A 14,177-nucleotide genomic window follows, 5' to 3' on the forward strand; every position below is an offset into this window, starting at 1 on the left:
TCTACTGTTTTGTATTAATATTAGTAATAACAGATCCTGCATTACTGCTACATTACAACAGCTTCAGGAATAATGTGCCAACAGTGCCATTAGTTTTTATATTATGGCAGGTTATTATTACTGTCATTGATTATCATGCTGGATTCAGGAATGATGCTGCCGATCGGAGAATGTAATTAGTCTTATTAAACAACCATCTCCGCCACAGTCTTGCTGCTGTCCTGTATTATCTGGGCCCTGCTGAACCACTGCGGTGCGTTGCCTCGTCCACGGTGTCCAGACATATCGCCCAGTCTGAATAAGGCCATACGGAACCTCGTGGGCAAAACTGAGACGCTGACGACAATATACGTGAGGCCACTTACGGTTATTACAGTCTTACGGTCTGCCTCTGCTGGACCCAGCTTTCATAAGAAAATTTACTGATCTTGTTTCTTTTCCCCCAGATGATCAATCAAACTTTCACAAAGGAAGACTGCATGAGAGGGAAAGGCCTTCAGGACATCTGCGTTTCGGCCTGTGACCCTGAATGTGACAACAACCGCACAACATGCGCCTTCCGGCAGTACCTGGATATCATCACCACCTACCAGGACAACCTTGGCAACGACAGAATCGTGGCTGGACTCCGAGAGATCAGGGCGCTCTTCAATCTGGAGCTGATGTACAGCAAGTCGTGCAGTGACTCTCTGGATTTGCGCGTGGAGGAGCACGAATTTGACCAGAAGCGGCAGACGCTGCGAGTGCTTATTGATTTCCAAGGGTGGCTGAGGAAGATGAGTGCTTAAATAAACCAGGCAGGACGAGCCTCACTAAAAGCCTCATCCTACAAATGAACACCACGCGATTACAGTTGTTGAAAATGTTAACTGACGTTTTGTAAGTTGCTCAATAGTTCTTTTTATTTTTTATTGAATAAATACAATTTGCATACAAACTTAACATTTTTCAGTTTATTCATTTATACATATGCCACTTATTCCATTTAGCTATTACTGGTTTTTGTAAAATTACTTCACCAAAAATGTATGAACATTGTGCCACAAATGCCTTTACTACTACAGTATTACTGCTAAATAAAGTAAAGTAAAGTAAAGTAAAGTATTACAAGCTGCATTACAACTTGAGTCGATCACGAACATCAGAAGAAGCATAAGAAAAAACGTGAATCTAATGCTGCTATTTAGTAAATTTTATTTCAGGAGAAATGCTCTTTAAAGAGATTAACAGGTGTTAAAAACAGCGGTATAACATGCAGCCGCATTGTGGGCCTGCACTTACGGCTGCAGCCACTGTGAGGCGTGACCTCCACCGTAAGTGAACTTTACTCATGGTTAGGGTAATGGTTAGGGTTAGGTGTTTCCATCTACTGTGGAGCTGCAGCCAGACCCTTCTCAAGGTCCGAGCCTAATGGAATTCACCAATAGTATAAAAGCCCTACAAATGTTGTATCGCCCCCATGGCGGATTCTGAAAAGTCTTATTCAAATTGTGGACAGGTCAACAAATAATAACCAAAAAAAGATATCAAAAAGTGAACTTTATTTCAAGAAGACAGTTGAAATTGACAGAAAATACATTTCCATGTAAACTACCTGGTATATTACATTTATTGAAAATACATAGTGAAAACAGCCTAATTCTTTCTTCAACTGCGGAACTCAGAACTGACCTTCCTGACCTTTCAGGGACACACCTTTGTGCTTTGCAAGAAACCAATTTCATTTAGCCAGCGGTCAATAAATATTTCATTATATTGTCATTAATAATCTATAGGACTGTAAAATAGTATTTCTATTAATTTGAATAGAATTTTATATATTTTTGTCTCTACCTCAGTAACACTGAGCAAAATACGTTCTGTGTTTATGGCAAGAAAAGAATCAGCGTAATCTCTGAATTTGCGCGACATGCTTAAGATTTCAGGACGACATCCATGAGAAACACACACATTTATGTACATTGGCCATAGGCTCAAACTCGAGATACATACTGTTAAGGTAGGGCGGGTCCAGCACAGAACCCCTTCACATGACCTGAAAAACCGTGGTCACGTGACCGCGTTTCAGCAAGTGGAAAGGAAGACACGCGTCAGTCCGAGTCCATGATGAACTTTGACCCCTTCAGTGGATGTCCCTGCTGCAGGGACACACCCCGTTAAAAATAAAGCCGGAACGGCGCGCTGATTCAAAGGACAAAGGCACACACATACACACAAAAGGAACACATCTTTCGGATTGTGTTCTAGTTAAAACCGAAAAAGCAGCCCCCATGTGATTGTTTTCAAAATGTTTTTTAGAAAAATACTAAATATTGAAATGCTAAAAAAAAAGATGAATCATGCTATATAAAATGTCTTTATGTGGAAACATAATAGATTTTTTTACAAGAATACACAATATATAAAATATTTAAACTATTGATGGAGAATCGTGTGTAAATACAGTCGAAAATTAGGACCAATAAATACCCAGTGTGCACTTCAGAGACCAGACAGATTAAAAAAAAAAAAAAAACATAAAGGGAACAGACCAAATCTACATTCCATACAGCAAATAGCGCCAAATGCCGTTCTCCACAGCCCAGTGACCTGACATGTTGGAATAAAAATAAATAAAACATTAATAAATAAAATGGAAATGTCGACTGTTAGTATAAAAGCTTATAAAAGAACCCTTCAGGTCCGATGAGAACGTCATTATTCCTTTTTTGTCATTTTTATAAAAAAAAAATACCAACATTGTGTAGTTATTTTCGACGGCGGAGATTTTCTTCTATTTGAACTGGTCGGGAATGTGTCCCATTTGCGACTGCATGCTGGTGGGGGGGCTGGAGATGCCCTCGGACCAGTCGGACATGTTGGAGTGCGGCGAGGAGCTGGACCACTGGTCCGGCGAGCCGGGCGAGGGGGTGAGGAAGGGGTGGTCGGGGACCTGGAGCTGGTGGTTTGGTGTGTTGCTGTCCATCGCTCCTGAGTAGCTGTGCTGGGAGGGCGGGGTGAGGAACTGCGTGCTGGCCAGGGCGGGACCCAGCGGGGCGGGCATGATCTGGGTCTGGAGGGGCATGGAGCCGCCTTCGGGGCCGCCCAGCTCGGCCGGGATGAAGCCGGGACTGACGCTGCTGGGGGGGGTGTGACGTCTGCAGCTGCTGCATCAGGTGCGTTTCGGCCCCCAGGTGGCCGCCGGCCATGCCGGGGTAGCTCATCATCTGAGACAGGGCGGTGGTGGTCAGGCCGCCGTGCACCGAGCTTATCATGGCGTGCGGCACGGGGCCGTTGCCTTGGTGACCCATGCCCGCCTGGCTGCGGCCGACGCCGATGGGGTTGAACGGCCCCTGCCGCTGGCTCAGGCTGGCGTGCATGCGGGAGAGCCAATCGCACTGCCCGTTGCCCATGGCCGCGTTTCCGGCCGCCACGGGCAGGTGGGTGAGGCGCGGCGGCAGAGGGTCGAACTGCATGCGGGCCAGTTCCTGCTTGCTGGCCATGCCGAGGTGGTTGACCCCGGCGAGGTGGCTCAACGGCATGGACGGCGGCGACTGCTGGAAGGGCGACGTCATCAGCGGCGGCGAGGCCACGTCCGAGATGTAGCCGTGGGGCGACTCCAGCGAGTCCACAGGCGAGAGCGTGGCCGAGCTGTCCAGCAAGCCTCCGCCCTTCCCGTCCTGCGGCTTCTTCTTCTTGGCCTTCATGTCCTTCCCGCCGTCCTTGCAGCCCTTCGCCGATCCACTCGCCGGCTTACGGGCCTTTTTGCTCTGGACGGAGGGCTTCATGTTGCCCAGGTAGCCGTTGGGTGAGCACAGCGGCGGGGACAGGCTGGTGCTGAGCGCGGTGGTGTGCATCGGGGGGCTGCGGACGAGGTTGTACTCGTCCAAGAGCCGCACGATGTCGTGGTGCATGCGTTCCTGGGCGATGTCGCGTGGCAGCCGGTCCATGTGGTCAGTGATCTCGCGGTTGGCGAAGTGCTCCAGCAGAACCTTGGCTGTTTCATAGCTTCCTTCTCTGGCTGCAAGGAACAGAGGAGTCTCCTCCTGAAGGAATGAAAGAAATGAATAGCAAAGAGTCGGACATTTTTTAAACTGATAAACAACAAAATATTGTACAGCAGACGTAATGGGCACGTTTACTCACACAAATATTTCTCTCATATATGTGCAACCTTCATAAAAATGCAAAAAATGTGATTCACTTATTAAAAAGAATGAAGCGAGGAGCTGTCTTCATGGGAATAGGTTAAAAAAGGTCTCAAAACCGGGGACTCAGTTAATATATAATATATATATATTAATATATATAATATATATAAAAAGTAATATATTATTCTAATATAATAATAAATTATTATTTCATCAGTATTTTTTGCATTTCTGAATGGGACAGCACTAGCCTTATTATTTCAATGATTATTGAACCAGAACCATTCTCGCAAAGCGGGAAAGACTGACCTTGTTGTTCTGCATGTCTTTGTTGGCGCCATTTTTAAGCAGAACCAAGGCGGCGTCCACGTTGTTGACGGCCGCCGCCCAGTGCAGGGCTGATTTACCTGTCGAGAACAGATCAGTGTTCCTGTGAGACCAACAAAAACCATCGACCCCCCGAAACCCGACGCCGCCGAAGCGGCACTTGGCGATCTGTACCGAAGTCATCGATGGCGTTCACGTCGGCGTGGCAGTTAATCAGCTCCTCCACCATGCCCTCCACTGCCAGTCTTGCTGCCAGGATCAGAGGGGTCGTGCCATCGTGCATGCGGGCGTCCAAGTCCGTTGCTCGGTTCCGGATCAGAATCTGCCGGGGTCAGACAGCAGGAGTTGGCATCAGTTTTTCTGGCCAGAATACAAAAAAAAAAAAAAAAAAAAACCCGTAAAAGTCCGTACCTGGAACACCCCCTGCGCATCCGCAGCCACGGCGGCGTGCAGCGGCGTCCGGCCCATGTTGTCCTGGATGTTGGCGTCGGCGCTGGCCTCCAGCAGGCGCTTGGCCGCGTCGGAGCGGGCGTAGCGGGCGGCCAGGTGCAAGGCCGTTTCGCCCGTGCGGTCGGTCTGGTTGTGCAGGTTGGCACCCTGGTAGATGAAGTCGTTGATCACGTTGGCCGAGGTGTCCTCCTCCTCCTCGCTGTTGCCCGTCTCCAGGCCGCCGCCGCTGCAGGACGCGATCATCAGGGGGGTGAAGCCGTCTGAGGACGAGAAGAAAAAAAAAAAACGTCCAAAACCACACAAACAGATTGTGTTATTAAATCTTATACTGAGAGAAGTAACACATTTGACACGTTTCCATCTGTTAGCTCGGTTTTGATAATGGATTCTGATCGAGCGCCGCGTCTGCTGACACATGTGCGGTGGGACTGGGATTTCTGGAAGCTTCTGGAAGCTGGGCTCTTGGAAAAGTGGGCATTATCATCGCGGTTTATCTCAGCGAGCTTTGATGGGTTTCTCCTCTTCAAAGAACAGCAATTCCCACATCTCCCTCATATGGTCGATTCTAGCATATAAACCTAAATAAATCACACACACACACACCAAAAAAAATCCTCTTTGTTTTTTTCTGTTTCATTTTTGAGTTTCATCAATTCGGGTTGGCACTTAATAAAAGGAAAGCCCTTTTGGCCAGTGTCAGTATTTTTTTTTTTGTTGTTGTTATTAATAAAAAAAAACCCCAGTGTCTGTTTAATCCAAGGTAAAATCGACAGAAATCCCCGGGGAGCACGGCTCTCAGTCAGCTGCTTTGAAGTGGATCCCCTCACCCTATGGACCTCAGGCTTAAACTCCTCTTCAGAGCTCAGGGCTAAAACATGTGCGTGTGCGTACACACACACAAAACCGACTCACTCACACACATATACGTACGATGTCTTTCAAATCCCTTCAGACAAAATCATAGAGCGATATCAGCAGAGGCAGAAAAATGTGGAAAATGATCCGAAGTCGGCGTAAAAGTGGATTCACTACAGCTTCATGCTGAGGTTCACAGAGGAGAGGTTTATATTCGACTCCGGCGACCTACTGCATCGAATAAATGTTACTGTCTAGTTTGACATTCTCATAAATAACATATACCATATATTTTTATTACGTATCTCGAGCATATATTTTTTTGTAATTGCTATCAGATTAAAAAAAAAAAAAAAACAGCATACTACAACTATGACAAAAAATTAATAAAATTCTATTCTCAAATGGAAAATGACAGCCATTCCGCATCCATTATCATTTGTTGAATTTCAACACCATCACATCTTCTTCAAAAAGCTGACTAGATGATGGGGATGAACCGAGAACCACTGCTGTAGACTTAACTTATCTGTTTCATCCCATTTTCAAAGCTGAAATGTCATTATTACATAATTTTTTAATGGCCAGTAAGTTGTTTAGCATTATTGTAACATAATGTTCTGCTAATAAAAAGTTTTTTTCTATGACAATTGAAATTTTAATTCAAATGTAATCAGTAATTAATTGGAAAATATATAGAACATGTTATATTTCACTGTTAATAAATGTTAACGTCCAGTGAGTTGAGCCGGTACCCGAAGCCGTTTCTGGTCACTGCTTAAAAAGCCTGCAGGTGACAAGGCGTAACAGACATTCGTACCTGGACCCCGGACGTTGACATCCATGCAGTCGTTTTCCATCTCGCCCTGGGGGGGTGTGGGGGCGATGGACGGGATGCGGAGGTCAGCGGCATCCAGGTGCTGCTGGGTCCACTGCCGGTGGTCCGTCTGATCGTCCAGGTCCAGCATCGCCTGCTCCTCAAACTAACGCCACAGACGGACTTTTCACCACAAATTTCAGACTTTCCGACTTAACAACAGTTAAAAAGCTAAATAGCCATGAGGCGAATGCGTTGTCATGCCCAACTCCTTACCCTGAAACGCTTGATGTCCGACGGCTCTTCGTCTCCCCACTCGTTCTGGTTGTCATCCATTAAGGACATGTCCGAGGAGTTCTTCAGCGGCCTGTGGAAATAAAGGACACGACAATAAGAATCTAAAAATATATATATATTATTCCCCTCTGGCTGTGAACGCCACAATCACCAAGTAACTGATTTTTTTCATTCTCCAGTCGTACGTATTCCCAAAAGTTGGCACACTTACTTCAGCCCGACCGAGTCTTCACCGACTGGCTCGCGCCGCTTCTTCTTGCTGGGTTCGCTGGTCTTGAAGCCCTCTGGGAACCAGAGCTGGCCGTGCTCCCGCCGGCGTTTCCGCGACGCCACCATTCCCACGACGATGAAGGCCAGCAGGGCCAGTCCGGCCAGAACCACGTAGACCAGGTAAGGCTCGGTCTTCCGCGGAACGTCGATCTCGCCTGCGGAGGGACGGGCTGGCATGTCAGCGAGGTTTTTTTTTTTATTTTTCTTTTACGTCCAGAAGTTCATCCTACGTCCCGAGATGCGACCTGGTCCAGAACTGGCAGGTTGGAGAGTGAAGCGCTCTTCATTGAGTAATAATCGCAATTGCTAACCACCTCTCGTATGAATGGTACGAGAAAAAAAAACGAGGAGGGAGGAAAACGCCTCCTTCACCTCCTTTCCCTTCTTTCAGCCCAGAGTACCAAGAGAAAACTTTACCATTTTTTTTTTTTTTTTTTTTGAGGGAGGAGGGAGGGGCAAAAGAAAAAGAAGAAGGAAAAAAAAAAAAAAAAAACGAGGGATTAATGAACTTCAAATTACCGCGGACGCTTTAAGCTGTAAAGACGAAGGATTTATTAGGATTTTCAAGATAACAAAGACTCCCAATTTCTAGCACACTCCCGATCAATTTCTCCCACCCACCCCCGCCCCCCAACCCCCTGATAAACTCTCCCCACCTAAACCCTCAGAGATGCATTAAGTCCCGGTATTACATCCAACGAGGTGAAGGTTGCAGCAGGCCCTCGTCGCGGGCCGAGGCGTGTGCGCGCCGATGCGCATGCGCGCCTGTCGAGTAGCGGCGAGAGGGTCATTACGCGCGAGGGCCTGAACGAGTTGATTTACCGCAATTAGCCATTTTGAAGCCCGAAGCCGCTGGATTTGCCGCTAGTCCCCCAGATTGACTGCGATGTCCAATTACATCTGTTTCTTTGTTTCGGTGACAAGCACGCCTCAGACGGGTTTAGCCTGGCGAGAACGTGAACATCAGTTCGGCGGGTACTCACTGGTGACGGCCTCGATGCTGTACGGCACGTTGAGGTGGCCGCTGGAGGCCAGGGCCCCCAGGAAGGCGGCCACATCGGTGGCGCTCTGGAAGCACTCGCTGGTTTGCTGGTAGCATTGGCGGTTGTCGATCTCCAGGTGAACCACCGACCTGCGGGCGAGATGAATGAGGGTCCTCAGAAAAATCTCATATTCAACTCAATGTATTTTTGAAACGATCCAGACGTCAGAATTCAAGGTCACGGACCACTGGCGGTAAATCGGCGGCACATGACGGCCATACAGAAGAAGACATTCTGCTCATCTTCATTCACTTTTCTGTTCACCTGGTTTCTCGGAACTGTAACTCGTGGCGCTCGTTGTGTGTCCGTTTCATGGATTGTGTGGTGTGTGACCACGACACCGCGGTCGCAGAAGGGTTGCATTATAATGAACTCTTACGGCCCCATCTCGCCCCATTCGTCGCAATATGTGGAATACGTTTCCTTTACTATCAGATTTTCTGACGGGTGAAATTAACGACTTTAAATGAAATTAAATGACTTGGTGAACGTTCCTCCTGTTGTTGATGGACCTCTGGAGCTATCTGAACTGGTTCCACATTTCCCACAGGGAACGACAGTCCTGGCTCGGCATCACTCAGACCTCCACTGACCTGACTAACATCACACACACCAAGCAACAGCCCACTCAGTTCGTTTGGTGAACCGAGATTATTTTTTTACGTTTCATTTCACTGGTCAGCTGTAGTTCTCACAGAATTGAATACTTGCAGTCGACATTGTATTAGGGTTAGGTTTGTTTAGTTGTGGCCAGTTTAATCGTATATATCTATGTCTTTTTCCCTCAACTCACCCTTTGATCTGCATTTGGTCAAGTTCACGCCGGCGGCGGCTGCCTACGAACACTCCGTACGCGGTGCTTTTCACAGCGCCGAGCACGCCGGCGCGGACGCCCCCCCAGCCGTCGGCCGAGCGCTTGACGTTGTGCTTCCTCAGCTCCTGCTCGTTGCCGTAGTACGGGTAGATCATCAGCTCGCCCTGGGCGTCCCTGCGGAACACCACGTTGGTGTGCAGCACGCGGCTCAGCTCGCGCAGGAAGCTGGAGGAGTTGCTCCGGAGCTGGTCGGGGTGGACGAGGACCACCAGCACCAGCCAGCCCACGGCCAGCTTCTCGGGCTGGTTGTTGGCGCAGTCCAGGCCGTCCCACTCGCACTCTGCGTTGTTGCAGCCTTGGTCGCAGTGGCCGTCGGCGTAGTGGTCCTTGCAGTACTGGTCATACAGCGGGCTGGAAGAAACCATCAAATGAGTTTTGCACCATACATTTTATAATTAACAACACAATTACTTGTTTTCATTGGTGAATTTGGTGAACGTTTTTATTTATTTATTTTATATTTTGAGTGGGATAAAAAAAAAATGAGTGTGCAATTTATGAACATGATTAATAACAACCTATATTATTTACATTTACGGCATTTACCAGACGCCCTTATCCAGAGCGACGTACAGTCAGTAGTTACAGGGACAGTCCCCCCCCCCCGGAGACACTCAGGGTTAAGTGTCTTGCTCAGGGACACGATGGTAGTAAGTGGGGTTTGAACCCGGGTCTTCTGGTTCACAGGCGAGTGTGTTACCCACTAGGCTACTACCACCTTATCCAGAGCGACTTACAGTCAGTAGTTACAGGGACAGTCCCCCGCCTGGAGACACTCAGGGTTAAGTGTCTTGCTCAGGGACACGATGGTACTAGGTGCGGTTTGAACCTGGGTCTTCTGGTTCATAGGCAAGTGTGTTACCCACTAGGCCACTACCACCTTATCCAGAGCGACTTACAGTCAGTAGTTACAGGGACAGTCCCCCGCCTGGAGACACTCAGGGTTAAGTGTCTTGCTCAGGGACACGATGGTAGTAAGTGCGGTTTGAACCTGGGTCTTCTGGTTCATAGGCAAGTGTGTTACCCACTAGGCTACAACCACCCTATTTTGCATGTAACATTTTTGGCAAATTCTTAAAATCAACAAATTGCAAACCAAGCTTGTCTGGGACGTGGCCACTCACTTGCAGTGTTCCTCGGTGTTCTGGCAGTCGAAGCCGTCGTACAGGCAGCCGGCGTTGTTGCACTGCTCGTCACACCTGTCGTTGTTAAAGTACCGCCAGCACTGCAGCGCCGCCGAGCAGTTCTGCCACGGCGCGTCAAAGTTGAGGGAGCAGTCCCCGCCGTCCCAGTCACAGGCGTGGTTGTTGCACTGGCTGTCGCAGAACTGGTTGCCGGCGAGGCCGCCGCACTCGGGCAGCTCGCAGCTCACCTCCAGCTCGGGCGCCGGCGTGACGTCGCGGCCGAGGCCGCCCGGGAAGCCGAAGTCCAGGATGTGGCAGAGCAGGCCGTTGAAGTGCGGCGGGCAGAAGCAGTGGTAGAACGGCGCCTCGGGGGCGTCCTGGCAGGTGCCCCCGTTGTAGCAGGGTTTGCCGTGGCACGGGCTGTTAGCTGGGTACTGGCACTCAGGCCCAGTGTAGGCCGCAGGGCAAATGCAGCGCGGGCTCTTGTGGCCGGAGATGCAGGTGCCGCCGTTTCGGCAGTGCAGGGTGCCACATAAGTGGGCATCGTACTCGCAGGTGGAACCGGTGAAGCCCTGGAGGACGGTCAGAGAGTTAGCGCATCGATTTCTGGTCCTGGCGGCCGCCATTTTCTGTGAGAGGGTGTGAAAGGGGGGTCTCACCGGGGGACACTTGCAGATGAAGCCGTGAGGAGTGTTGCTGGCCACGGCGCAGGTGCCACCGTTGTGACAGGGTTTGCTCTTGCAACCGTCAAAGACGTGTTCACAGCGCTGACCTGTGCGCCATTAGAGAGAGACTCGTCAACACAGACACACACAACACAAGTAACAAACAAGTAACACAAGTAACATTGCTAAAATGATCATTAGAAATATAACTGATTAACATAATTGGACATTCTTAAACATTCTTTGTTACAGTATTTGTGATGGACCGATATATTGACATCGGAATTGAGCAACATTAACCTTATATTGACTAATAACCAATAGTTAAAAAAATATATATTTTGCCTCCACAACAGAATTAAAAAAATTTATTTTGTGGTATTGGCCACATCATTATTCTATACATCAATATTGATCTCGGCACGGAATCTCTGAATCATTGCATTATACCTAATTATTACCACACAATTGCATGTATATAAAGCCATAAACCCAATTTTATAAGATAAATAGCAGCTAATTTATATATGTATATACACACACACACACTCACTCACATTTATAGATTTGTATACATGTATATATACGTACTTATTTATTCTATACCGTACTGATTGTATGTCATGTACCTGTGTATCCAGTGCGACACTCGCAGCGGTAGTTGTTGGTCAGCTGGACACAGTTCAGTGCTCCGCGCGGGTCACATGGGTTGGACAGGCACTCGTTCACGTCGCCCTCGCACCGCTCACCCACGTACCCGGCCAGGCAGATGCAGTGGTACCCGCCCACGCGGTCCACGCACCTCCCTTTGTTGAAGCACTTGGGCTCCTGGGTAACGGGATCGGTGAAGGGGACGCAGTCGTCGACGTTGATCTCGCAGTGAACGCCTGAGAGGAGGAGGAACGCCACAATTCAAGTTAACGCAAATTTTCCTTACAATGTCAAATTAACGCTCAAACCATCGAACGAGCAAGAGTCTATATTTTCATTTCAAAACGTGTATTATTTCTTTTTTGCCCCAGTTATCAGGTGTGGAATAATGAGGGAGGATCTGCCGGATCAATGCTCTGTGTGGCGTGGGGGGCAGATTTCCTACAAACTGGATGCAGCTAAGCCCTCATTAACCCTGGGAGGGGAGCAGGAGGGCAGGTGTGGGGGAGACGTGCAGCTCTGACCTTGTGTTCCCCGGGGACAGGAGCATTTGTAGGTATTGATCAGGTCGATGCACGTTCCTCCGTTCTGGCAGGGCTGAGACAGGCACTCATTGATCTCGTTGGAACAGTTGGTACCGTGGTAGCCCGGTACACACTGAGGGAAGTTAGGGAAGAGGGTGGCAGTGTGACTATTATTAGCTGCCACAAATTACCCGATTGCGCCTCAGCGTTGCGGTCCAGGGGCAGTAAATGCGTAAACATGGGGACACTGACCTCACAGGAGTACCCTCCTAGGTAGTCGGTGCAGGTGGCGCCGTTCTGGCACGGGTTGGGGATGCACTCGTCCACCTGCTCCTCGCAGTAGCTTCCAGTGTAACCTGCCTGGCAGTGGCAGTAGTGGGTGTTCCCCGCGTCCAGACACTGGCCCGAGTTGCGGCACAAGCGGGCCACCTCCACGCCTGCAAGGACCCAGAGGGGGCATTGTGGGATCATTTAAACTCACACACGTAGTCAAAGCTCATACACAAATTCAGATCTCACACCAAGACGGATAAAGCCAGACAGACAGATGCAGACATATTTTTATCCCCCACACGTTTGAAGGCCACAACAAGTCGTATTGACTGAATTGAATCGGTGCGTATGAATGTTCAGGAAATGTGCAAGATGTTTTTGGGGCTAGGATGTTTTGGTGGAGCAAGTGAACATGGGAGGTGCCATGCACGGTTTTATGGAATGGTATAAAGGAGGTTTCTTTCAGCTGCCTCTTGACAATGAGCCCACGACTGGACCAATCAAGATTGCTCGTGATCATTTTCTACTGTCATGTGACCAACGTGTCCTTGGAATAGGACCAGCCACTAGAGGGCCCCCTCATCTAGTTTTACGAGCCCATATTGACACAAATCACCAACATATGGCGGTTGATATTAGTTAATAGCTAATGTTTTGTGAGGTTTGCTATGCTTTGTGAATCAAAGCTACAAATGAAAGCCAAGCAGTCACTCTGTAGATCTTAACAAACCACTTCAAACCACAATCAATTCATGACAGGAAAGTACACTATATTTTATGTACTTGGCGATACAGTTCCTTCTCACTCAAATTTTTATATTATCTTATGACCAAAATCAACATCAAAAAGACTGTTAATGTAAGTCCACTGTTCTGAAAGTTATTGTTTTGTAAATGTGATACACAGCATAGTACAGCACATGGTGACATGCAACATAATGTGTCCTCCGCATTTAACCTGTCTGCCTTAGTAAGCAGTGGGCAGCCATGAAAGGAACAGTATGTGGTAACGGTCCCTTGATCAAAGGGAACCTCTGGTTACGAGTCTGTTTCCCCACCCTCTAAGCCACCACTGCCCCTGATATAGTAATGTATAGATGTATTGCCATCATCAGGGGCGCCCGTGTGTGTGTACCTTGCTGTTTCGCTGCCACCTCACAGGACACGCTGGGCACGTCGCAGTACAGGCCCGTCCAGCCTGTCTGGCACTCGCAGCTGTAGGTGGTGCCCGTCTGCCAACAGGTACCGCCGTTCTTACAGGGCGAGGAGTCACACCATCGCACCAGATTCTAACGGTGAACAAATGCATTTCTTAGTATGCTATTTTATCATATCATACAATCATTAACTTTAATTTCATCTATTTACTATCCTTTTTAGATTTTTACGAAGATATGGCAGTGCCTATTACCTGGCAGTTCAGTCCAGTGTACCCCTGCGGGCAGGTGCACTTGTAGGTGCCATAGCTGTCCTGGCAGGTGCCCCCATTCAAGCAGGGCCTGGAGTCACACTCGTTAATGTCATGTTGACAGTAGCTGCCCGTGAAGCCGGGCGGGCACAGGCAGGTGAAGGTGTTGATGCCATCCACGCAGGTGCCACCGTTGAAGCAGGAGCTGTCAGAACGAAGGGATCGGGCCAGGTTAACGTGTGTCTGATGCATTGAAGTACAAACGATGGCATTGTTTTTTTATGCGGCTGTCGCTGTTTTCGCATTCAACCACAAGGGGCGCCATTGTACAATGAAATTAATGCAGCGCTGAGACCATTGTCCCAAACTTACATTTACATTTATGGCATTTGGCAGATATTTTGCAATACTTTGAGCCCATTTAGAAACTGAACCAGTTTCCTCTCCACACCTATAAGTGGCACTGTAA

The 14,177-nt window shown here is 48.5% G+C and overlaps 1 protein-coding gene across 1 annotated transcript in view; it reads right to left on the minus strand.

The window, feature by feature from the left end:
- Positions 1 to 1,524: 1,524 nt before the first annotated feature.
- notch1b (notch receptor 1b) overlaps positions 1,525 to 14,177 on the minus strand; it is a 34,995-nt gene continuing 22,342 nt past the window's right edge. Inside the window, 17 exon segments of the mRNA XM_028995670.1 lie at positions 1,525 to 3,119; positions 3,121 to 4,025; positions 4,440 to 4,537; positions 4,632 to 4,779; positions 4,869 to 5,167; positions 6,583 to 6,745; positions 6,856 to 6,946; positions 7,088 to 7,301; positions 8,130 to 8,278; positions 8,983 to 9,414; positions 10,188 to 10,759; positions 10,847 to 10,959; positions 11,482 to 11,739; positions 12,028 to 12,160; positions 12,280 to 12,464; positions 13,436 to 13,589; positions 13,712 to 13,913. Coding sequence (XP_028851503.1) covers positions 2,774 to 3,119; positions 3,121 to 4,025; positions 4,440 to 4,537; positions 4,632 to 4,779; positions 4,869 to 5,167; positions 6,583 to 6,745; positions 6,856 to 6,946; positions 7,088 to 7,301; positions 8,130 to 8,278; positions 8,983 to 9,414; positions 10,188 to 10,759; positions 10,847 to 10,959; positions 11,482 to 11,739; positions 12,028 to 12,160; positions 12,280 to 12,464; positions 13,436 to 13,589; positions 13,712 to 13,913 — 4,462 coding nt within the window. The 3' untranslated portion in view covers positions 1,525 to 2,773.

This window comes from Denticeps clupeoides, chromosome 11 (genome assembly GCF_900700375.1).
Source record: "Denticeps clupeoides chromosome 11, fDenClu1.1, whole genome shotgun sequence".
NCBI classification, from domain to species: domain Eukaryota; kingdom Metazoa; phylum Chordata; class Actinopteri; order Clupeiformes; family Denticipitidae; genus Denticeps; species Denticeps clupeoides.